Source organism: Labrus mixtus, chromosome 24 (genome assembly GCF_963584025.1).
Source record: "Labrus mixtus chromosome 24, fLabMix1.1, whole genome shotgun sequence".
NCBI classification, from domain to species: Eukaryota; Metazoa; Chordata; class Actinopteri; order Labriformes; family Labridae; genus Labrus; species Labrus mixtus.
The window spans coordinates 12,230,776-12,257,207 of NC_083635.1; the positions used below are offsets into that span (position 1 = coordinate 12,230,776).

Sequence of the window (26,432 nt, forward strand, 5' to 3'; positions counted from 1 at the left end):
GATCAGGGTGGAGGAGCTGCCGTCAAAGCTTCCTCGTCTCTCTCATTCTATAGTTTATGAAGCGCCCCAAACCTCATCTGAAGTAACCTTTAGGAGTGTTTTCACATGTTGTCAGTGCTCGTGTAAATATCTCACGCTGCCACTGTGTTGGAAAATGTCCAAGCTTTTCATTTTCCTATGAAACACCTTGAATAAACGTGTTCTCTAAACGAGGAGAGACAGTTCTCTCTGGCCGTAACAGAGGGGCGGAAAATTTGGGTTTGCAATCAAGCTGCAAGAAAAGGCCGTCGTTGCCTAAATGTTGATTATTGTTTTATTTCTGCAGTTTCATTTGTGCAGTTGAGCGGCTCGGTGCATTTCTCTCTCCTGGAGTCTAGCTTCTTGAAGGCTGACTGATGGACTTGGACTAAAGTTCATAGTGGAAGTAGCTAGCAGGACATCACCCAGCGGTTCACTGACTTCTGCTCTGAAGCCTCCAGTTTGACATTTTTGGTCGTCCACATCTGTCTGTGTTTGGACGACTCCAACAACCAACCCCCCACACCCGTAATCCTCTCTCTCTCTCTCTTTCTGGTCTAAATGGGACCATAATCCACTAAATGAGCATCACGCTGTGTAGAAGAAGACTTGAGAGCAGAAACTCGTTTTACTGAGGGAATTAATCAAATGAGAAGTGAAAACATTTTGTCATCAAACTTTGATTTGCAGCCCCTGTAGTCGCCCCCTGCTGGTCGTAATAAAGAACAGTAAACAACTGTGAAGTAGGACCATTTTTATTATAGACTCATCAGACTGCTTTAAAACCAGGGGAGTCGCCCCCTGCTGGACAGTAGAGAGAATGTAGACACTTTGCTTTGGAAACCAAGATGCTGCGTCTACAGTCTGTGGTGCAAATCCAGATTTGTAATGATTCTTTCACTTTTATACAAACCACCTTTGAGTTCACAGAGATGGATTAAGGTTAACTAGTCTGGTTAAACTGGTCATCAGCTGCTGATAAAGTATGAAGGAGAACCTGCTGCAGAGTCTGTGTTAATGATGAGGAGAGACACGACACATCCTCTAAAATACCTTCAGATGTGTCTGTGGAGACGGGACCGAGCCGAGCCAGCCCCGGCTAATCTGCAGATTAAGAGAACAGAGACAAGTTGCAGAGGAGCGTCCACATTTGTCTTCTCCGGTCATTATGATAATGTGACTGTGGCTGTGACACATCGCTGTGCTGTCACGCTGCAGGACGTGACCCTCAGATGGCTCGGCGTGGGCTGACGAGCTCTGACAGCCGTGGTGTGTTTGTTTGTGTGTCGTCGCGTCAGTCAGGAGAGGTTATGTTTAACACCGGGCGTTTCCTGTTTGGGCTTTAATGCTTCGGTCTAATTACAGACCGAGCCGGGAGAAGTGGTCTGACTTTGACGGTCTTCTCTTCACCTCCCCTCGTCCCTGTGACGTGCTGGAAGCAGACAGACAGGAGGTTTGAACGAGGCCGCAGCTGAGCTCAGCTGACCTTGCTGAGCTTATCCTGAACCGTTGCCTTCCCATCATTCCCTCTGATAATTAACATTTCATCTGGGACCCGCGGGAGAGATTATCTCGTGGACAGAGAGCACAATTAAGAACTATTACTGTCATGTTGTCAGCGTGCCCGGCCTCGCTGCATAGGAGAGGATGATAAAAGACTTCTGCTTGTTATCTCTCTGCTGGATTAGGATTCTAGAAAAATGTACAAATGTGCAGATTCTTTTCTGGTTCCTCTTTATGTTATTGTGTAAACCATTTGATGCTTTTGGCTGTTAAACCATGTATCATTTGTAACAAACTCAAACAAGCGTGGACTCGCAGGATGTTTTTCTTTTTAGAACCAGGAGACGATCTCAACAACTTCAAACAGCTTCCAGACACTTTGAAGTTCGATGATTCACCGCAACATCAACAATCTATCACGATTGTTCATACCTCTGGGTCACTTCACATAAATGCAATAAGAGACGTTTTGGATGGATGGATGAATGAATGAATGGAAGGATGGATGGAAGGATGGATGGATTGGTGGAAGGATGGATGGATGGATGGATAGATGGATGGATGGATTGGTGGATGGATGGATGGATTGATGGATGGGTGGAAGGATGGATGGATGGATGGATTGGTGGATGGATGGATGATGGATGGATGGATGGATGGATGGATTGGTGGAAGGATGGATGGATGGAAGGATGGAAGGATGGATGGATGGATTGGTGGAAGGATGGATGGATGATGGATGGATGGATGGATGGATGGATTGGTGGATGGATGGATTGGTGGATGGATGGATGGATGGAAGGATGGATGGATTGGTGGAAGGATGGATGGATGGATGGATGGAAGGATGGAAGGATGGATGAATGGATGGATGGATGGAATGGATGAATGGATGGATGGAAGGATGGATGGATGGATGGAAGGATAGAAGGATAGATTGGTGGATGGATGGATTGATGGATGGATGGATGGATGGATTGATGGATGGGTGGAAGGATGGATGGATGGATGGATTGGTGGATGGATGGATGATGGATGGATGGATGGATGGATTGGTGGAAGGATGGATGGATGGAAGGATGGAAGGATGGATGGATGGATTGGTGGAAGGATGGATGGATTGGTGGATGGATGGATGATGGATGGATGGATGGATTGGTGGATGGATGGATTGGTGGATGGATGGATGGATGGAAGGATGGATGGATTGGTGGAAGGATGGATGGATGGAAGGATGGAAGGATGGATGAATGGATGGATGGATGGAATGGAATGGATGGATGGAAGGATGGATGGATGGATGGAAGGATGGAAGGATAGATTGGTGGATGGATGGATGGAAGGATGGATGGATGGATGGAAGGATGGAAGGATAGATTGGTGGATGGATGGATTGGTGGATGGATGGATGGATGGATTGGTGGATGGATGGAAGGATGGATGGAAGGATGGATGGATGGATTGGTGGATGGGTGGAAGGATGGATGGAAGGATGGATGGATGGATTGGTGGAAGGATGGATGGATTGGTGGATGGATGGAAGGATGGATGGAAGGATGGGTGGATGGATTGGTGGATGGATGGATGGATGGATGGATGGATGGATTGATTAGTGGATAGCTTAGTGGATTGATGGATGGGTGAATGGATGGATGGATGGGTGAATGGATGGATAGATGGGTGAATGGATGGATGGATTGACCATGAGTGGGGGATTTTTGGGCCGTGGTGGCTGACATTCCCAGTAGTCAACTTAAATAGAGCAGAAGCTTTTTTCCCAGGAGACTTTTATGACCTCGGGACCTTTAAGTGATTTGTTAAAGCTGTTATCTAATTCCTCACAAATCAGCCGCGTCTGTAAAATGTGAAGACAGAAAATTCCACCATATTTAATGAGATCATGTGACAAATTAGTCCCATTCAGCTCAGAACATGTGTGATTTGTAGATGTATTTTTACCCTGTTTCCTCGCTTTTCAGCCAAGATGTTTTCATATTGCTTTTGCATTTATAGACTAAAGTTTTTACAGAAGTCTGGGCACAAAATCAGCTTACATGCATTAAGTCAGGAGGCTTTATTTCTCTTTACAAAGGTTTAACAGAGTAGAAGTAGTAGTCTGTGTCAACACAACACAAGAAGAACATTTTCTGCAGAGCTCTGACATCATATCCGAGCGATCACAATATAATATTCGAGTAAGCGTCTCTTTTAGTCGGCAAAGGTGGAGATTTTTTTTTAAACCTCATGAGGCTACAGGATGTGAAAGGGGCTTAAGTGCACGTCTTGTTTTTCTTCTTGCATCCTTGAGTTCAAAACAAGAAGCAAATCCCTTTTGAGAGCGAGTGATTTAATAAGTTAATCACATGCATTGACTCAGAAGTCTGGCCGCTGAACATTTAGTGCTGAAAGCCGGAGCGCTTGGCATTCAGCCGGGTCGCCGTCTGTCCACAGAGCCGCACACAAACATTTCACTGTGTGTCGTTTGTGTCAGTCACTCGGCTCTGCTGTCATCTACTGCTTTTTAACATGAAACTGTGCACAGAAACAAGCGGTGGCATTTAGACAGCGCTCTGATGGTATTTTCAGGACTTTCAGGGGAAACAGTTTTTTTTTTTTATTTCAACTCAGATGTTTTTGGCAGATAAAGTCAGTGCAGTGCTCCAAAAACATCGGTGCAGGTGTTTGGCTGTGCAAACACATTTCTGCTGTCAGCTGAAAATCTCTGGTGTCTCTGAAAATGCCAACTTATCATCAGGTTGTTCAATTTGACCACATGGAGTTTGGACTTTATACAGCAGGGTGTTTGCAGCTTTGAAGGAATGGAGGCTCCATGCTGTACTGCATGGACTTCACTTCCATTTCTCCTTGCAGATTTGTTGTTAACCACATCACACACAACAAGACAAAACATTTAAATCTCGATTAATCCTGCAGTTGTGGCTGCAGAAGCACAGGAAGTCACATACACACCCATTGTAAAAAGCCTGTTTTTACAGCAGAGATGAATATGTTTACAGCCTGGTTCAAAAAAACCAAATAGGTCTTCTGTCACTTTCATTTCCATCCTCGTTCTGTATATTCTGTTTGTTCGTCAATGAAGATCTGCATCTCCAAACAGAATCAACAACAACTTCTAAACGTCCTTCTCATCGAGTCGTAAATCAGAGCAGATAGTTAGAAATAAATAAGCAGGAGTTTTGCCTTTTATTCCTCACATGCCTTCAGGGCTTCCGTAGCTGAAGAAGTTTATTAATATGCAACATTTTCTTTTTTTTTAATCATGTTGAGAAAATGTCAAATAGTTTGTTTGGAAATGTAAATTCTTGAGGACAATTACCATCTGCTTGTGATCCAAAGTGGTGGACGCATCAGACTGGGCTAAACAAGGTTTGAGAACCGTTGCCGAAACACACCCAGTGGCACGCTTTTTAAAACCAGATACTAAAAAAAACAACCAATGAGAAGAAAGAAAATGTTTTTGTTTCTGCATTTAGAAATATCTGACACTCGTCCAGCTCCTCTCTCATCAGACCTCGTTGTGTCAGCTCCGTCATGACTGACCTACATTAAGCTGCTCGTCGCTGTCAAGGCAGCGTTAATACAAATGGTAGAGGAGGAGGAGGAGGGGGGGTGGGATTAATGCAGAGAGAGTGCTGCTGATGATGACGGGCTTTGTCTGTTCTCAGTGAGAGATCACGGCGCTGCTGACAGCACGACGGACAAAAAGCTCATCAGAAAGCCAAACACAACCGAAGAAGAGAAATCGAATTATCTGACGTTTTCTGTCCTAAATAAATTATTTGTAACCTTCAAAGATGATTTAAAAAAAAAATGCTTTTTATTCTCAAAATCATGACTTCAAATTTCTGTCCATTAGAAATATTTTTGCATGTAATGAAATATTTTTTTGGGGTTGCAGGAAATGTTTTAGGAGTTAACCTCCAGGGCCGCCGTCCTGATTGGTAGACTGGCGATCCTCTGGCCAGAAATTGAAGCCCACATTGCTCTTGATAGCTCATGTTAGACGCCATTACTGGTTCCTGATTGGCAGCCTGCACCTACACAGCTGCTGTGTAAATCAATCATTATTTGTAAAGCGCCAAGTTTTACCTCGAGACGCTTTATGAAACAGCACATGGGATAAGATGCAGGAAGGATTTCTCCTTTGTGTCCACACTTCCTGGTTGCTGAGGTGGAGGTCGGAGCAGGCTGTGCATGAGTACGGCGGTGGTTGAGGGACGACACAGTTTGATGGTGGAGGCTGAGATGTGCCTCAGATTTCTTTGTGTTATTATTACATTTCATCAACCGGGCACTTATGTGCGCTTTGAGAATCGACACCGTTTGTTTGAACTTGGAGTCAGCGGTCCAGACAGAAAAGATGCCGTCTCCATGTGATTCATCCTGCAGTGATTTGTTCTTTAAATGAACCATTAGAGTGCTTTTCCATTGCAGCATTGACAGCTCTCCTCTGGCTCTAATTCCACTTGGCCTCTGAAAGATGCAGCGGGGGTACGGCGTCTGGAGCCCACCGGCTCTCCAGGCAAGCCTCACTTCTTTAAAGCCTGTTTTATTCTTCTTCCTCCTTACATTTAAAATACTGTCGGGCTTTTGAAATCATGAACCTGTCAGATGAATGAAAGGCCTTCAGAGAGCCGGCAGGAGCACGCCAACCATTCCTCTCTCTCTCTCTCTCTCTCTTTCTTTCTTTCACTCCCTCGCTCTCTCCGGGTGTAAACATGGACTTTTAGTGGTTTATGGCTCTTTTTCAATAAAGCACCGCATGGATTCAGAGACTAATTTCTGCATGACTCAGGGCTGTTTTTCAGGAAATGTTTATATAATAATGAAAGCCGCGAGAAGCAGAAATACGGAGACTATAAAGTGCAAACATTCGTCCCATAACTAAACTCACCTGCATGCGGGGCAAGCGGAGAGAGCTCGAGCTTCTCGGGGAGTTTGGAGGCAGAACAAATGAGAAGTTTAACTTCGGCTGGGGATGAAATGTCAAATAAGTGATTTCAGGATTCTTCTGAATGTCTTCCAAGAGGCAGAAAACTGTCTGACGGACGAGCGGTAAAGAAGATATCGGAGTCTCTAGTCTCTTCTTAGAGACGGGGTTGGTCTCTAAGAAGTCTATTTTGGGGACCTCTTGCTCTGAAATGAAGCTTTGACTTATCTTCACACGTCCTGGGGAGCGCCTGGTGGGCTTCTTCCCTCCTCGACTCCATCATGGTGACAGGGGAGAGAGAGGGAGGAGGGGTGGAGGGGGGGCAGGGGGAGCGGCGGCGCAGTGCCTGTGGTCATCCTACAGGATGTGTGAGGCTGCCAGAGGCCTTGTAATCCTCCCCCCACCCCTGCTCTGCTCCCCTCTCCATCATCCCCTCCACCTCACCATGACAAACCGGATCTGCTCTCTATCAAAAAGCCACAGGCTACCTCTCCTCTTTTTTTTTTTTTCTTGCTTTCCTCACCCAGCGGTCCTCATCCCATTTGTCATTTACTCTGCCTCGGTTTGGTCCGCCTGCCCGCTCGCTCGCAGGGACAGGCTGCGGCTGCCAGGCCTGGCCGTGGAGCTCACAGACCTGGCATGGAGGAGCCACCAGTTCCCCCAGTGGCAGCATTTAGAAAGCCACTTAATGGGTTTAGGGGCATTTGCTAATTTGTCAACAAGTTTCGGATGTGTGCGTGGAGATCGCTGCCAGGCCGGTTGGTCTGGCACTTGACTGGAAGGGATCTCTATTGGCCGACTATTTCTGGAGCCATGGGTGAAATCAAATTCAAAAGCCTTCTCATTCCACACTATTTGTGTGCTGGCAGAGTCTGCAGAATGCAGCGCTGCATGACTACCAAACAGGCTGGTTGTCGGGAAAATGTTTTTATTTTCCTGTGTTTTTAGGACGGATTCATACAATATTCAAGGCAGGAGAAGAGCAAGATATGAAAATGCTTTAATTAAATCATCACATTGTGGCGTGTTTGTCTGCACAGATTAAATGTCCACAGTACCTGCAGAGCGGCCGCAGCTTCAGGGCTCTGTCAGGGGAACGACAGGACGAGTCGAACCACAGTGTTAATGCATGCATGATCTGTATTTTCATTTATATTTACATTCAACATAGAAACGTAGAATCAGGAGAAAATTGCTTTCTTTTACGGGCTTTAAGTGAAGCTGCTGTGTAACTTAGATTCTTATTGTCTTTTATTATCATTTTTCCGAAGCTGTTAAGGTGACATGTTATGAAAAATCCACTTGTACAGTGTGTTTGAACATATATTTGAGTAACCTGAGCGTCTACAAACCCACAACATGTGAAATAAACCCATCCAGTCCTTGGATCTGTTTGTGGCTTACAACACAGAGAAAAATGCTCTGTTTCAAATGTGCTCTCCTTGTGATGTCACAGTGGGATTCTGGTAAAAAAAAAAAATCCCCTCTCCTCCCCTGGTATCTCCACCCATGGACTCCACCCCCAGACTAGAACAAAACTTTTGAGCAGGTCCGCCGTTTTTATTCTCGCTTCAGAGGAGTGATGTCTACGGGGAAAACTCAGGGGGCGGGGGTCATTTCATTTAAAGAGACACACACACCAAAACGGAGCGTTCTGAGAGAGCTGGTTTATACAGGGTCACAAACCTCCTCTGGTGCTTGATTCATGTTATATTTTGACCAAAGCACAGCACAGATGTTTCATTTAGACCACAGGGGGACTGTTTGAAAAGGTGGAGGAGGAGGATAATATGTCCTCTTTAAGTAGCTTGGGTCAATGTGAGACGTTTAAATTCATCATTGTGAAGGGTTTGGAATCCCTCCGTAAGGGCCCCCAAACAGCCTCTTGCACAGGACCCCTGAAATAGCCAGGCACGGCCCTGTGAAGATGTATCCAGGCGGACATTGCACATGGTATCGAGCTATAAGCAGTCACTGCTGGGAAAATAAACCTGAAACAACGTTAGCTGGAGCTTTTTACTGGTCAAGCCTTGCTCAAAAAGAGAATAAAAAAGCAGTTTGAGTGGTGCAGTGATGAAGCTTTACTGCTATTTTTATGACCCCTTCTTAATTCCCCCCTTTAGAGGGGAAATGAGGGAGACTTTAAAGGGAAAAGAAAACGGCCTCTTCCCTTCACCTCGTCTATTTTGAGCTCTGAGTCTGGATAAAAATCAAAAGCAAACACCTGTGTGAAGTAAATCTGTTTCTCCTCTTGTTTTGTTTTCATCCATCCAGGGTTTCTAAGCACAGGAGACCAGGCAGCCAAAGGGAACTACGGCCTGCTGGATCAGATTCAGGCTCTCCGGTGGATCAAAGAGAACATCCAGGCCTTCAAAGGAGACCCGAAGAGAGTGACCATCTTTGGATCTGGAGCCGGAGCGTCGTGCGTCAGCCTGCTCACCCTCTCCCATTACTCAGAGGGTACGTCTGCATTCTCAGCGGCATGCACACACACTATAGGAGCCTTTTTCATCCCTTTTTTGTCCTTCTGCATCTTCTCCTTATAACGCATTAGACTCCGCTGAAGGAGTGTGTTCACAGGGAGATCTCAAGTGTTCTGTTTCATTCAGCGCCGGAGGGAGCAGCTACGTTTGAACTCTGGTTTTAAACCTGGGTATGCTCGGAGAAGTTAGGTATTTTGTGAGCACATTTTGGATGTAAGAATGAGTATAAAGCGACGACTTGCTCCAGGAGATCAGTTACAACCGGCAGCAATGAAAGAGGCTGAAATGGCTGCGGTGTTGCTGTCACAGTGTGTCCACAGAAACAGCTTGTTTGCAACACTGACGGACTCAGGGTGTGTGACAGCATGACAGAAAAGATCCCTGCAGAGCCAGATGCTTTTATGTAGATAGGACCTTCATTGTGCAGATTTGAAAAGGCGAGGTTGAGCGGTATGTTATATTTGAATCTGCTGGAGGAGATCGTAAAACTGCTGAATCTGTTCGTCTTTAAGATCCTAAAATGATTTCTAAATGGGATTAGATTTGACTCCAACATCCTCGTTTATAGTTATCAGATTTGTAGTTACTCGTCGTCACCAGCAGGGCCTCCGGTCTCGTCTCGTTCATGTCGTGTATTTCCATAAATATGTTGCCTCAGAGAGGTTTGCAGCGTTTTGGGAACAGAACAGAAATAATTCCTGACTTTGTATGAAACACCCGAAGGACACACGGAGACCTGGAGCACAGAGAAGACAACAAGGCAAAGACACATGCATCCTTTATTGAAATGTTGTTGTAACTCCTCGTCAGATTACTCAGATCAGCACACGCAGAGAAGGAAAGAGAAGTCTGTTCGTTCAAGTGTTCGGCCTCGCTCTGAAAGCATCAGAGGAGAGCGGCTGGATTATCATGCTTGTATTTACATCTGCTTTTTAAAATGTTTTATTTATGCACCGCTTTAACTCCGGAGCCAAAAGGTCTTCTTCTTTTTCAAAGTAGTTTCGTGCCACTCAGATGCATTCATCAGATGCGGGGAAATTGCCTGACCCATCTGTCAGAAATAGGAGGATTTGGAGGATTGCATCTGAGAAAGTGCTGCAGCAGTACTGGGGCTATTTCCCTCTCTATGTGGGACAAACACAGGCTTTGAGAAAAATACACTTCCCCACTAAATCACGCCTTTTATCTCGCTGGTAGAAGTCCGTCGAGGTTTCCCTTAAAGGCAATCACAGCCAGGGAGACTTTCTATTTGCTCTTTTTTGGACTTGTGCTGCAGTTATTATGTCTGTTTCTTTTTTTTTTTCTGGATGCTGTACCTTTGGAGGGAATGGCTTACTTTACATTTAGATAAAGGTCGTCATGTTCTGACGGATAGCAATCACAACCGAGCGGGTGAACAAACACTCGATTCCCTGCCAAACATTCCTACGAGATGCAGAATACATCACAGAGGAAGGTAGAAAATGTGCTTCTCTTGTAAACTGCAGCTCTGTCGCTGAGAAGGGGAGACGTCTGCAAACATACCAAGGTCGTCAAAATCTCCGAGTCATTCTGTGTATGTGTCTGATGAGACTGGAGCTTCAACTGAAACATCTGACAAACAGCAGCAGCTAACCAGGCCGTCTGGGAAACGTCTGCTGTGCGCTCAAAACATACTTCTCAAATCTGCCGGGTTGAGTCACCGCCACGGTGTGTTTGCATGCGTATAAATAGCACCAAAAAACACACATATCTCCAGCGTTCCTCGTGTTTAGCGTGGCCTACTTGCTGATTGGCAGACGCTGAAGCTGCAATGTTCCAGGATGTGCAACCCGCCGGATGTGTTGTTTGTATATAAAGAATAACTTTAATGTTTTGTTTTCCTCATTAGGGACAGAGGAGGCGACGTCAGTAATCTGAATCATCCTTTTTCTTTGTCTTACGGTGATGTAGGGAAGGACAGGTTTTTAAAATAACTCTGGAAATGAAAGAGGGCTCTATTTTTAAATATGGAAGGAAGTCGATGACTAGTGGCTGCAAAAGTTTTGGAATGACTCCAGGAAAGTGCGTCAGCCGAGAAACAGGCTGTAACTGCCGATTTCCACACAGTCCCAGCACGCCGCGGTCCATCAGCGGCGTTTCTCCTACTCACAGAATCGATTTTTGACGGAGCTAGCTGCAAGAACGCCTCAAGCTGAGCAGAATAGAACGACCTGGACAGGAAGTTAGAAAAAGGAAACAGCACAGAGCGTCTGGTCAATTTCAAAATAAAACACTATAAACACTTACAGGCACTGAATGAACAACAAATCATCCTCAGACTCTCTTTATTCCCGCGTGATCTTGTAGTTCTCCTGTGATGTTAGTACAGCTGATACCGCCATTGGACGGAGCAAAACCGTGGCGCTTATGAAACGCAGCGTGCACGGACTATGTGGAAATAAGCAGTAATGGCTGCCATGCTGTCCTCGTGGCAAAACGCCTGATCCAAGTACATAACCGCTAAAAGTAGTTTTTGTCCCTGATCAAACTCTGACACATCACAGAAAGGATCCATACAGATGTAAAGATTTGATCACATCACAAACAGCTGATGTATTTCTCTCTTACAAGCTTCCAGACTTTAGTTTGCAAACACAGAATTTGATGATCTCGAGCCGACTTATCAGTGAGTTTGTTTTTGTTGTTTTGTGAAGAACAAACTTTCAAAGACTAAAACACAAAAGCTCTACACATCAGATTGGGAACCAGTAAAAGGTGAGACCTTGAGTTTAAGATTGGTACTGTGCCAAAATCTCTCAAACAAAACGAGTTGTTCCCAGGCGGCATGTTTTAATCCCCTTTCCATTTCTACCTCACAACAAGCTCAAAGCATGAACTCTCTGCTCTCAGCATTTGTTTGTGTCCTGGTGAGTGTGTTCCACTAATACCTATCTCCACTCTCAGATCTGTTCCAGAAAGCCATCATCCAGAGTGGCACGGCGCTGTCCAGCTGGGCGGTGAACTACCAGCCCGCCAAGTACACGCGAGCGCTGGCTGAGAAGGTGGGCTGCAACATGCTGGACACCATCGACCTGGTGGAGTGTCTGCAGAACAAGAACTACAAGGAGCTGATCGAGCAGTACATCACGCCCGCCAAGTACCACATCGCCTTCGGGCCTGTGATCGACGGCGACGTCATCCCGGACGACCCGCAGATCCTCATGGAGCAAGGGGAGTTCCTCAACTATGACATCATGCTGGGGGTCAATCAGGGGGAGGGGTTTAAGTTTGTGGACGGGATCGTGGACAGCGAGGACGGAGTGTCCGCCAACGATTTTGACTTTGCGGTGTCGGACTTTGTGGATCACCTCTATGGTTACCCCGAGGGGAAGGACACTCTGCGCGAGACCATCAAGTTCATGTACACGGACTGGGCCGACAAGGAGAACCCAGAGACCCGACGCAAGACCCTGGTGGCGCTGTTCACCGACCACCAGTGGGTGGCGCCGGCAGTCGCCACAGCAGACCTCCACGCCCAGTACGGATCGCCCACCTACTTCTACGCTTTCTACCACCACTGTCAAAGCGACATGAAGCCCAGCTGGGCCGACTCGGCGCACGGCGATGAAGTCCCGTACGTGTTTGGAATCCCCATGATCGGGCCGACGGATCTCTTCAACTGCAACTTCTCCAAGAACGATGTGATGCTGAGCGCCGTGGTCATGACCTACTGGACCAACTTCGCTAAAACAGGGTGAGTGTTTGTTCCGTCCATCTTTTAGTCCACCGCCTCGTCCTGCATGAATAACGTTATGCCATCATCTGTTCCTCTGTTTCCTACCTTTAATCTACCTTCACAGCTTATGCAGAATTAGTTTGTGATACCCAAAAGACAAATGTGGGTAGGAGTGTCAACAAAAGTTAGATTCTGACAACTGTGTAAATGATAGAGCCGTGATTCAAAGAGATCAAGGGAAGGTTAATAAAACAAGTCAAATCCCCCTCGGGTGCTGCGGCGGTGTTATGAGAGGATTTGTTCCCTGTTTATATTTGGATCACGTTTTCGTTCCACGCACCTTGAGATTAGGTATCAGGCTTTTTTTTTTTTGCAGCCTAGTCATACTGAAAATTCACTTTAAGGTGAATAAATAAGTCTTGATCAGCTTCACGGGCCATGGCGTTCGCTCCCCTGCTCTCTCTCCGTTTTGGCTCCCATCCAGCTGAAGCCTGATCACCGGGGGAACGAGCTCCCTCTCTCCCTCTCTGCTTCCAATAAAGCACTGACTGAAGGCAAATTCATCACCGGGAGTGTGGCCATTTCTCAACAAGTCTCCCCGCACTCTTTTGCAAAGTCTCCCACTTTGAATCAGCGCGGATTGATGTTGTGAAACTTTTTGATGTCGCAGAGAAAAGATTTGGCAGTTTGGATGTACGCACAATGAGATCGAGTGGCGCCGCCATTATGTATGGGCTGAGTATGCTGCTATTATTCTGTCACTCAGACGTGTGGCGGCTGGTTTGCAGACGCAGGCGAGAGATGTTTTAAGACTGATATGATGGGGAATCATTTTATTCTAAACCCTCAACATGTTTTTATTTATTTCAGAGTCTTACTGACTAAAAGATATTTGTTGCTTTTGGAATCGCTCCAGTAGATTCGGTTTGCCAAAGGGAGATTGGATAATGTGCAGGAAGGATTTCGCCTTCCTGTTGTCCACACTTCCTCGCAGCTGAGGTGGAGGTCGGAGCAGGCCGTGCAGGAATGAGGACGACACGGTCTGATGGTGGAGGCTGGGCGTCAGGTGGTCGTAGTGCTCGATCACTTCGCTGAAGGTTGAGGAAGCTCCGTCGACTCGAGAGCTCGGCGTCTGCTGCCGGGACCAAAGTCCTGGTCCAAAGCAGCCGGCCGTCCCCACCAACAATCCCGAGGAACCTTCAAGACCTGAGAGCTCAGGAGCTCCTAGAATATCTCAGTTTTAGTGTTTGATATACTCACAATAACGTCCCTGCTTCACTTTGTATTCTCTCTTTAAACTCTGAATGCTTCTCTGTTTCCTTGTCCTTGTGGCCATTTATACATTTTAAGTTCTTTGGAAACCCGACGGTTCATGGAACAAATCATAGTCAGTACACGGAGGAATTAAACTGAAGAGCTCTATGTGTGTGAATGAAGTTAATAGTCAAAGGATTAAAAAGCTAGCTGCCTTCCCCCTCAGACACTTAAAGCTGCTCTGGTGTCAGATACTGAAAACCTCAGAGCTCATAACTACAGGAAAGCATCTGTTCCAGCACTCTGCTCATGCTAATGTGTGTTTTCAGGTTTCATACACCTTGTCAGACTCGAGACGAGTGCGGATGTAGCTTCTAAAGCGATGTCGTCGCTATCATCAACAGATTGGTTCTTGATGGAAACATGTGCAAGCAGGGAGAGTATTTTGCTCCTCGATGAGCGCGAGGCCTGAAGCGTGTCGTTTTTTTTGTTTTTTTTATAAAACTGATTCAGAAGCAGAGGAGTGGCATATTGTTCCAGCATATGTTAGCACTGAGACGACAGCCCCGCCACATGCTATAGCAGTGCTTTATGTATGGGTCCATATGCAGACACCAGTTGGAGGGCCGACCTTACATTATGGCTCGGTCCAGACTCTTTAATGAGACATTAGATGAAGGCACAGGTGGAGCTTTGATGCACTTCACAGATTTCCTTGTTGACTATTAATCCCTATTGGATCCAAAAAAAGAAGGAAATTGTGTTCATCAGCTGTTACTCCACTTTAAAGCTCAAGAGCTCCGAGGAACATATGTGGTTAGTCAGTAAGATTTACAGATCAATCCATCTTTATTTGTAAAGTGTTATCTGGAGACGCATATGGGATAATGTGCAGGAAGGAGTTCTCCTTTGTTTTCCTCATGTTCCTGTTGTCCACATTTCCTGGTTTTGGTGTTGGAGGTCGGAGCAGGCCGTGCATGAATGAGGACGGCGGCGGTTGAGTCCGATGGTCAGGTGGTGGTTGAGGTAGCGGCATGCAGAAGTTCATTCACTAAATATCTTACAGATTGATTTCAGTTCTCAGAAAAGTTCCTGAGACTGTTTGGTCTAAAAAAGGTGATAGCAGAGTGAAATGTTCCTCGGGGTCTCTTTGGGTCGACGTGTTCCGAGCAGCTGGTTTAGTGAAGACACATGTTACAGCGAGCTGGTGCTCTGCTCCGTAATATAAACATAACTACTGGAATAAACACTCTGAAGATTCACTCCAGGTTGTGATTTAATTTTTATGGAATATTGAATAACTCGTAGTCCCAAAAAGCATCTTATGAAATAACCTAATCTAGTGACATAATTCAGAATGTTGTTCTAAAAAGAAAAACGGCAAGCAAAGCAGAGGTCTGTAATTGTTTGATTATAACAAATAAGCCGCGGGCCTGCAGAGAGACAGAGAGAAGGAGAAAGCAAACAAAGAGGCAGCGGCGAGATCCTCTCGGAGTCTGCAGCTCTGTTGTTCTGCTCGCAGATATACCCCTCCCCTCTCTTCTCTCTTTTTGTTCTGCACAATCAGTGGAACAACCTCCCCAAAAATAAAAGAGCGTGATTACTTTCTTTCAGGACTCTCGTCTCGGCGTTGTCTCTCTGAACACAAGCCTCTCGGTTTCCATCTGAGCCGTCAATGCAGAGCAAACACAGTCTGAGGGTTCAGATGTGATGATTCTGCAGGACCATGAGCTCAGCTGGTCGCTCTGACTCGATGTGTTGCTGCACCCCGGATCCTTAGTTGTCCTCGGAGGGATCCCTGAGAGATCATTTTAGTAACTTTCAAATCCTTAAAAAACTAATTCAGTGCTTTGCATACACAGAAAAAGAGGCACAACCTTCTGACGACTTATCTCATAATTCTAAGAGCTTTCAAAAAGAGGAAGTCGATGTTTGAGTTCTTAATTGAACAGCTCAGCAGAGAGATATCCATCTTTGTCAAAACATGTCAAAAACCTGCGTTTAATCTGCTTGTGCAGCTTTTTAAACGTCGATCAGAGCGATGAGGTGTTTCAGATTTAAGTCTGCAGTTTCATTAAGTGAAGCAGCCTGTTCTGAGCAGCTGAGACTTATTTACACTGGTCGATGAGGAGGCGGGTATGTGACCTTTACATTTTGTCTAAAGATAATTTGTAGTAAATTATTTGAAAACAGCTAGCACACACGCTTCCTTAAAAACTCTGCAAATCCAGACTCCAATAAATAGACTGCACAGCACCCTCTCTTCTGGATGCATTCATCAGTACTCTTGCACACACACACGTGCACACACACACACACACACACACACACACACACACACACACACACACACACACACACACCCTCACACCCTCACTGACTGTTCATCTCTCATACAGAGACAGGACTTCATCAGGGCTCCTTGGTGGCCCCCAAATTCAAATGCAATGCATGACTCAAGATGAGTCCTTCTTATTAAGTATTCAAATATACAACTCCCCCTCCACACCCACACACACCCACACACACACACACACACACACACACACACACACGCCAGTGCAGAAACACTCCAGTGTGTGCACTCCAAGGTTGTCATGTAGCCTTCACTCCCCCTCTCCTCTTCAAAGTTGATGAAAAGTTGCTCGAGAGGCGTCTCTCCTCCACACTAGAACGGGGGGGGGGAACCCCTCCCAGGTGAGATTGAATATTAAGAAAATGTGACAACACTCCAGAAAAGGCTTTTACTGGATTTTGTCTGCTCATGCGTTTCAATCGTGAGTCACCTGGAAACACATTATCTGTGAACGCGGGGAGCAGAGAGGCGGAAGAAAGGCTGCGACTCCTCAGAGTAACGACTCGTCCGAAGGTGTCATAAATGAGTGGAAAGTGGATCTAATGGACAGCCACGCTCCTTAATTGTACTGTAATGGTGCTGTAAAGTGATTTAAAGGGAAAAAGACAAATCGCAGTGTCACATTAAACTTGTGTTTTAAATGGCCGTTATGTGTTAATGCATCTTCACCGTCTCTGAAATGATGTGGAGAGAGGTGTCACGTTTTTATTATCCAGCCTTATATCTCAGGCTGCGTACAGGTGTCGACATGTGTTCATATCTGAGGCCAGCTTGTTTTGTCGATGTGACATTTTGAAGCTCAGAATTCAAGTCTGTCCTGTGTAAATGTGTCTCTGAGTCCTGACTGTTTACAATGAGGGAGAAGCTCGAGTCCTGCTGGCTGTGTTGTTTACATGGACGGGACGGCCGGCTCCTCCCCTTGTGTATAAAAACAGTTTTAGTCAAGGACTAGAGAGAAGAAGAAGAACATACTCACTGATTATTTGGATGTTAGTAAGAGTTTTTAGATCTCTGTCGTATACATGTGAATGCAGGACACCGGAGATTGCAGCTCGAGCTGAGGAGAGTTTTGTCAGCTGCTTGCGCAAATTTTCTCTGTGCAAACTCGAGGGGAGGGGGGTTGGAGGTGTGTCGCTGGAGGAGAGCGGAGGCTTCAGTATGGAGGAGGCGTGGCCAAACTGTTTGTTTTGGTTTCAAGGGCGACATCTACTGGATCCAAAAGTCTTCATTTAATTAATGAAGGGACGCTTGGCAAAATCGTTCAGGCATCAACTACTTTAGAGGTGTATTTCTTTCTCTGCTCGTTCAATGCCAGCACGCCTCAAAAAGTGTGGAACCTTTTGTTCTTTATGCCAACTTAACCTCGTAGCCCCAAAGGTCATGATACTACATGGTACTGAGATTGTCTTATTCCAAAAGGTAGAGCACTGACCACGCCGCCGTACATCATGAGTTTGGAGGGACGCTGTGTCCACATGTCACATCTTTGATTCTCTTCTTTCTTCTGTTTTCCTTTTTTCAGGGATCCAAACCAGCCGGTCCCACAGGACACAAAGTTCATCCACACGAAGCCAAACCGGTTCGAGGAGGTGGCGTGGACCAAGTACAACCCCAAAGACCAGCTCTACCTTCACATCGGCCTCAAACCTCGAGTTCGAGACCATTACCGCGCCACCAAGGTCGCTTTCTGGTTGGAACTGGTCCCCCATCTGCACAACATCAATGAATTCTTTCAGTACGTGTCAACCACCACAAAGATACCTCCGCAGGACACCACGCCCTACCCTTACACAAAACGCTTTCCTGGTAAGAACAACTGGCCCTCCACCACCCGCCACCCGGGTGTCCCGCCCGCCAACACCAAACAGACCACTGACCAGCGCAAGAGCGGCGACCTGACCGACGAGTCGACGGTGGTGATCGAGACGAAGAGGGACTACTCCACGGAGCTGAGCGTGACCATCGCGGTCGGAGCGTCGCTGCTCTTTCTGAACATCCTCGCCTTCGCCGCGCTCTACTACAAGAAGGACAAGCGGCGGCACGAGTCCAACCGCCGCGTCCCCACCCCTCAGCGCAACTCCAATCCGTCCAACACGCCGTCCACCGCCAACGACGTGGCCCACCTGCAGAGCGAGGAGCTGATGTCCCTGCAGATGAAGCAGCAGCAGCTGGAGCTCGAGCACCACCACGAGTGCGAGACGATGCAGACCCACGACACGCTGCGCCTCACCTGCCCGCCCGACTACACCCTCACCCTGCGGCGGTCGCCTGACGACATACCCCTCATGACCCCCAGCACCATCACCATGATCCCCAACTCTCTGGCTGGCATGCAGCCTCTGCACAACTTCAACACGTTTGGTGGCAGCCAGAACAGTACCAACTTACCCCACGGCCACTCCACCACGCGGGTATAGCTCCAGCGGGACGGGACGCCGCCGGATTCTCTCTGGACCGGCCAGCAACCTCGCAAGGCAAGACGAGATCAAACTGTGTGAAGCACAGGCTCAGCAGATGTTATTTTGCTACCACGCCTTCTTGAGAAGTATTTACAACATGAATGGAAAGTGAACTTCAAAGTGAATGTTCTTATAGTGATAACTCTATTTGAAGGTTTCAGAGTTTGACCAAAAGACGAGGCGAGCAGGGCGGCGACTGTGAGCGTTCTTACAACACGACGGGAACAGTTTGAGTGCGAAGCTTCTGCTGAGGCTTTTGTGCCATAAATACTCAACAGTTAGACGACGGCAGCAGCTGTTGAAAAGCAACAATTGAGCGTCTGGGACTGCGTCAGACACTTGGGCACACAATTCTACACCCCAGCCTGAAATGTATTTATGAAACTTTGTATAAAAGAGAAAACAAGAAAAAAAGCTATATCGATGTGTGTGGAATTTTAAAAATGTCAAAAAAAAGAAGAAAAATATTCAAAGAGCTCCTCCTGTTATTGTTTTCTTTTTCGGGCTGAGATCTTTTTTTTTTTTTTTTTGGTTTTTCTTTTCCAGGTTGTAGATTTTTTTTCCGTTCCGGTGCGTGTAAATATCCCTGAAACATTCGTCATTCTGTTTCTGATTACGACCCGTGTTTCATCTGTTTGTTTGTTTTTTTACAGAATGACCAAAATGCGAACACAATCCCACCCTCGGAGAGTTGCACAGTGTGCGTCTGCAGGCCACCTCATCCAGCACTGTCTCGTGTGTTGCTTTTTTCGTTTCACTCTTTTTCCACATTGCATGTGCAGGACGAGCTTTTCCTCTCCGTTTTTCAGACGAGTCTCGCGTCTGACAAGGACGACTCGCCCCGCTCCCATCACCTGCCGCCATCCTGTTCTGCTCTCGCTAGTTTTCTTTGTGGGCTTTTTTCTGTCTTGCGATCTCGGCGTTGCCTGAGCTTACAATGTGACCAGCAATGTATTATTTAGACATAAAACAGGCAGCGGGTTTTTGTATCGATATTAGTTGGATATGTTTGTAAAGAAATATATGTTAGATATTTCAAATTGTCATATGCTAGCAATATGTAAAGTATTGTGCCGGGCTTGTGATACTTTGGGTTACAAAAAGCAAGTGAATGAGTGTAAATATTAATGATATTAATTATTATAAAATGACAAACATTAACTCTCGTTCTGTTTTGCATCCTATTACAACAAAAAAAAAATGGACGAACATCCAGAAGATTTTAAGCTACGTTTGTAAATTCTATAAAAGATATATTCTTGCCGTTTGGCCCCGAGACCAGTCGAGACAACGAGGGTTTTAATGTGGACTTTGGGAAATCTTTAGTTTGTCTTTTATTTGTTTGCAGTTTTGCCTTAAGTGATGATAGAGATATTTCTGGCTGGACACCTGTATAAACTTTTTCTGCAACATTTTTAATAAAATATCACAGTATTTTCTAAAAAAAAAGAGAACAGAGACATGTGGGGGCTTTCATTGGTGCATGTGTGTGTGCGTGTGTGTGTGTGTGTGTGCAAATGTGATTGGACGCCTGTTTATATCAGGTAGAGCAGTGGTTCTCAACTGGTGGGTCAGGACCCAAAAAAGGGTCGCAGAGCTGTTTTTTTCAGCGGGTCCTGATGGTGTGTCTTTTTCAAAGTCTTTTTGTTCTGTCACATTTTCTGCCAAGCTGTGCAATTTTTTCATCAAACAAATCTCATTGGTTAAAAAAATATCAGAAATTTGGGTCGAGATTTCTCCTGGAGCAGTTGGCTGTGGGTCCAACTGTAGGAGGCTAGACTAGCTGAGAACCTCTGGTTTAGACTTAACTCTAAATAATCGAAAAGCTGCAGTTTGTAAAGATAAAGCTGTTTGCAATTTTTTGCATTTAAACTTTTCCTTTGAGCAAAATTTACTGCAACTTTAACTCCTTCCACCTGAAAACCACTGCAGAAAACACAGCTTCACAGCTTCACAGCAGTGGAGAAAACTCAAATACACAAACTGCGTTTCACATTTGATACAATACAAACTCCGCCATTATCCCCGAGCCTCTTGCTGCACTGATGCAGTTGTACCTCTCATTGAGTCGGACTCGATCAATACGGGCAATCTAGCCGCTGAAACTTTAAAATCGTTGAATTGCATCTGCAAACAGTTTGTGCTCTGCCGGCTAAGCTGAATCCTCTTTGTGGATTGCTGTTGTGCTCCGTAAGGGAAAACAAGACGCGCTTCTGAGCTGAATGGCAAAGTGAGCTGCTGCCGTGGTAACAAGGCCTCCCCCGACGCCCCCATCATGTACTCAGGAAAACTGTCTTGAAGTCGCCCTCCCCATCAGCACCACCTTCGCTCACTACTCAATCTATTGATCGTGTTTGCAACAAGCCACGATAATTAGCTTTTGACTTAAAACTGAAGTGACAGGAGGAAAATTGAAATCTTTAATAGTAATCTGCAGTTACTGAGGCGCAGTGAATGTCTCCATACAATCTCCTGTGACATTTACAAAGCCCCCACCCCCCCCCCACCCCGTTCCCATGAGCACAGGGTGACGTGTGAAAATCTTTTATGAGACGGGGAAAACTTTCTTTCATTTGCTAAATTGTTTGATCCATAATATATGATCCAGAGAACAAGCCGCATGCATACGGAGATGAATATTTATTTTGAGACTCGTGCAAACAAAGCTGGGGGAATGAGCAAGAAGCCTTTTAATTGGCACGTTGTTTATGCTTAGGGTAATGGGGTGGAGGCTTGGAAGGGGGGGGGGGGGGGCGGCTGATGCAAGAGAATGACGGTAAGGGGTTCGGGGTGGGGTGGGTGCTGAATGTGAGACTTGACTGGAAGTTAATTAAGCCGGCAACAGCGCTCCATCATTCAACCGCGGTCCCAGAACTGTCATTCAAGAGCAGCGCTCTCCAGGCAGCCATTACCGAGGCGTATCGATCGCCACGGTGACAAGGTGGCGCACCAAATGGGAGTGGGCAGAGATGAAGGTTGTGTGAGTGTGTGTGTGTGTGTGAGGTGAGAGTTGGTGAAGTGTTTTCTAGGCACACAGAACCCAGCTGCAGAGAGAGCCATGCTCCCCAAACATGAATTAAAATGCAGGTAAATACACGGCAGCAGAGCCGCTTGATTGCATTCCCCTCCCTGGGTAGCTGCAGCCTTAATAGATGAATATGAAATCTTCAGAGTCAATATATATGCAGTTAAGTGGTGAGGGAAAGAGGCAGCGGTAATGGCCTCCAGAAATCTCCCTCTGCATCTTTTACTTTGGGAAATATTGTCCTCCACTCCCTTTCAGACTCCTAAATAGTTTTTGTGTTCAGCTGCAGCACGACGGTGTCCATGTTAATGAGGGGCTCAGAGGTGATGGCCGCAAAGGATCATGGGATTCGTCTAAATCTAACACAAGATTTCTAAAATAGTGCTTCCTGGGGTTAATGAATGTAAAGTTGTGACACTATTAGTGTGTTTGAATTGAGACAGAACGTCTGCACCATCCTCCTCATGGGCCTCTCTCTGACGTCAGACTTTCACTTTGAAGCTCACAGATCCAGAACAGACAGAAGCTCTGTGTCCGTTATTTGTGGTCAAAAATCTCTCTGGAAGAAGTAATGTTTATTGGGACCGAGCTGAGCCATTAACGACGTCATGTTTCCCAGAATAGTCAACAGAAAAGATTCCCGGTTTCCTCTTTGGAGACTGGAGGAGGACTAAGATGTACGAGCTGGTTTTGTGGAAGGTTCATTTGTTCTGAGTTAAAAAGGAAAAATGTGATGCAGCAGTTTACTGGACTGTAATTTGGACTTTGATCCGGTCCGATTTATGGGCTTTATGTGTGTGTAATGGACTGACCAGCAGGACCCGGCTGATCTCAGAGGGGCTAATGCTGGAGGGTAAGGGGGGGGGGGGGCGTCTGGGGGAAGCAGCTGGTCCGCTCTAATGTCCCTGTTTCTCCTTCTCATTGTCTGGCCACAACATCAAACAGACGCCAATGGACTCACATGTTTAATGCACAATGTTTACAGTGGACGGCGTGGCGTGGAAAGAGAGCAGAGGAGAGGGGAGGAATGAACGAGGGAGTTTATTTTAGAGGACAGACGGAGGGGGAGTACAAGGCCCAGCGTCTTCCTCCTTCTGATGCTGGACTTGAGGGGATACATCGAGAAAATATCGTCTTATGATTGTTGGGATTTTCCGCTCCGGTCGAAAGCAAATTGTCTTCAGATTCACTGAAGTGTTGGTGCCAAAGATGTTCCTAAGGTAGAATAGTGAGTGAAAAAAAAGCTCAAGGTGAAAAAAAAGCTCCCGTCCAAACCCTGGCGGAAGCATCTGGTGCAGAATATTCAAATCATTTTCAGGCCCGCAGCCAAACCTCGGGCTCCGGATTTGCAAAATGTTTACCTGCTTGTCAACCGTGTGAGTGAGATTTAATTGAAGCCTTCAGAGGCTGCATGTTTCATTAGTTTGAAGCTTCTTTGTAATTGAATAAAATCATCAGTGGCATGAATATTCTGCAGCTCCCCGAGCGATTGCAGCAAAGATGCACCGACGGCTTCAGTTGGAAGGAAAACGGATTCTGTTACAGAACGAGTGAAAAGCTCTTTTTTTTTTGAACATAATAAAAATGAGCAGCAGCTACTTCCTCTTCAGATGAATGTGTTACCTTCACGACAAAGTCATGCACAGTGTGATGCATAGTTCAACCAGGAGGCCTAACGCATGAATCAATAATTCAGGAGTCTTGAAGGGAAAGCATGTTATTATTATAGATGATAATCACTCTGAGGTCCAATGTGTTTTTTGGGATTATTAATGTGCTGCATAAAACGTTCTTCAGGTGGTTTGCAGGGCTGACTAGCATGAACGTTTCTACCATGTTATGTGTGATTTTTATTGACTGTGCCAGAGCTGTTTATCCTCCAGCAGGGAACAACCGTCCTCCACATTCTGTACAATGCCAACAGACGACTGTCATCATGCAATTGGCGTTTCCTGCTCAGACGACCGAATTCATGCAGCACATCTCTGATAGATGTCACAGTGAAGACAGCAGTGACGCTGGAGGGGTTAGCACTAAAAAAATCACTGACAAAATGTCGTGAACATTATGTCCCTGTTTAGGTTGATGTTCTTCTTTACAGCCTGTAACATTTTCTGCAGCTGGAGACAGTCAAGATTCTCTATATTCAGCTGCAGCTCTATATATAGCCGCAGAGTGAGGAGGGCGAGCGTCTCCCTCTGATGGAAACCACAGCATGTAGGACATGGAGGTCAGAGCAGGGTGATATTCTGCCCCGCCGCTCCGTCGCTGGATGAAACAGCACCGATGATTTATGGCGGCGGGCTGAACGGGGAGCAGTGTTTTCAGCGGCCCCAGCAGACACACCAAATTGGGTTAGTCACAAAATGTAAAAGGCTCTGTCTCAGACTAACAAATTTAATCATGGCCTTCCCTTCCCCCGCATGGTTGTTTTAATACTGCAGGATTACACAGGTCTCTGGTCCGTCCCTGTGTCCTCACTCACACAGATGTAGTCCTGTCAGAGAGGCTCTCTGGAGGGCTGGGAGCTGCTGCTTGTTCCACAGGTTAGAACATAAATCACAAGTTTGAAGGCACAAACATGAGCTCAATCTAAGAATAAAGGTGACCAGTGAGCCCGAGAGCACAGGGAGAACGCTTCAGATCGGCTCCAGTTTAAGGTCAAATCTGAAAACATCCCAGCAGAAATTGGAAATGTGACACAAAGGAAGAATGTAGGCTTGGTGTGGCTCACTACCATGGCATGCTCAAAGAAGACCACTCGTTAACCATTATTAATCACAGCTGTGTCAGTTGTCTGCAGGGAAACAGAACAGTCAAACATTGAGTCTGTACAAGTCACGTAAGGGAAATAAAGTAAAACAAAGTGATATTTTCAAGCTTCAACGAACTGAATTATGAAGCTTGTCAAACTTCTTTCTCACTGCAAACTACAGAAAGTGAGCAGATCAACAAAATATGCTGGATACTTCAGCTAGCTTTCTGCTGTTGCTAGTAGCAACTGCATTGGGTCTTAACCTTAAGACACCGACACATTACAGAAAAGAGAACGCCTTCGAGAAGTAAGTAAAATGTGAGTTGAAAGTGTTGCACTTTCTGTCTCAGGACTCGTTTTCTTCTTGATGTCTAACGTTCTTAAACTTGACTTAACAGACACAGAGACCTGATATGACTTGGACATCATCTTGCCATGAAAAGAAACGTCCAAATGTGAGTCCATTTTTCATTATTTATTTTTCTGTCTCTATCTCCTCTGTCCAGTTTTCTTTGCTAAACCTGTCTGCTGCTGTGTTTGTTTGTTTGTTTGTTTGTTTGTTTGTGTAACTGCTGGCTGTGTTCTGTTGATGATTTGGAGGTTTTGCTATGAGCTGTGTCTTGTTCTTTATCTCTGTGTGCTGTGTTTTTTTCTGCTGCCTGGGTATACACTATGAGTGAGAAAGCCCGCCGAGGCTTTTTAAAGTTTTAGAACTTATTGAACTTTGCATTGTTTAGAAACCTGTTTGCTGTTTGTGCGGAGGTCTGCTTGCTGTCGGTGTGCAACTTCTTCTTCTTGGCTTGTTGGTTTAAATGCAACTTTTTATAAACAAAGCTTCTGAGTTAAAGTGTACTATTCATGCTTTTGATACGGTGGTCTATATTGATAAGTTTTGCTTGTGTTTTTACGTTGCATGAGTTGCTTCACCACCTTTTGAATGTTTGTGTGGTTGTTTGTAGCCTGGGCACAAAGCCTGCTAGCTGCTGGAAAATCTCCTCTTGCTTGGTTTGCTAAACTTAGCAGGGTGCTTTGTTTCTGAATACTACGCTATTAAATAACAGTTTTGGAGTCATGTTCTTGATACGTTGATACTTTTTTGTTGTTTTTTGTAAGACTTGATATGTGTCTGTTTGCTTAAAGTTCCATTTTGAAATTCACCTAAAAAGTCATAGCCCTCATAGAAACATATCTCGCGATGGTGATTTGTTTTTTTAAAACTTTTGGCTGCTTTTAGCTTCTGTTATGATCAGTGTCAGCATTTATAAAGAAGAAATATAACACTTAAAGTCTTACTTAGAAAAAAAAATAAGAAAAGGGATATTTTCTATTTTCATGACACAACTGAAATAGAAAGAAATATATAACAATTTGTATTTATTAACTTCAATTTTAATTAAGTAAAAATTCAATCATAAATGGAGGTTATCTTTACATCCCTCCTACCTACTTTGTATTCTTTTTTTCCCATCTTTTGCTACTTTTTTCTCTTTCTGCTTGATTGCTGATTTGCTTCCTCATTACTACCTGCTGTTTTAAATAAGGGATAATAGTAGTTAAGAGGAATGTGTATAGAAAACATATGCGACTGTTACCTCCACTTGTCTATATTGAGTTACATTAGTATGCAAATATTAATAACAAATATACATATTTCACAATATCAGTAACAGGCTCAATTTCAGGACCACCGGTACAGTTACAACTTTTTTTGGTGAGCAGTGTGTGAATGTGTTTGAATGGATGAGTTAATACCGATGGACTCCTGAAGGCTTTAATCCATGTCCATGAGAAGAGAAAAGTTGCAGCTCTTCTCAGGCGCGGATGGACAGACGCCACGGAGGAGGAAAAAAAAGCTTCACTTCTTGGATTTCAAAGCAGACTTTCAACCTCTTTTCAGTCTGCCAAAAGTGAACAGTCTGTGTGTGAAAGAA

The 26,432-nt window shown here is 45.4% G+C and overlaps 1 protein-coding gene and 1 long non-coding RNA gene across 2 annotated transcripts in view; both read left to right on the forward strand.

The window, feature by feature from the left end:
* Positions 1–20,181, forward strand: part of nlgn4xa (neuroligin 4 X-linked a) — a 76,915-nt gene extending 56,734 nt beyond the window's left edge. Inside the window, exons 4-6 of the mRNA XM_061032142.1 lie at positions 8,747–8,932; positions 11,881–12,670; positions 17,785–20,181. Coding sequence (XP_060888125.1) covers positions 8,747–8,932; positions 11,881–12,670; positions 17,785–18,679 — 1,871 coding nt within the window. The 3' untranslated portion in view covers positions 18,680–20,181. The remainder of the gene's footprint in view (positions 1–8,746; positions 8,933–11,880; positions 12,671–17,784) is intronic.
* Positions 20,182–24,397: 4,216 nt separating this feature from the next.
* On the forward strand, positions 24,398–25,043 carry LOC132959378 (uncharacterized). The gene is made up of 3 exons (XR_009666981.1): positions 24,398–24,740; positions 24,771–24,808; positions 24,900–25,043. It is a non-coding gene; the product is annotated as an uncharacterized LOC132959378 (long non-coding RNA).
* The last annotated feature ends 1,389 nt before the right edge of the window (positions 25,044–26,432 follow it).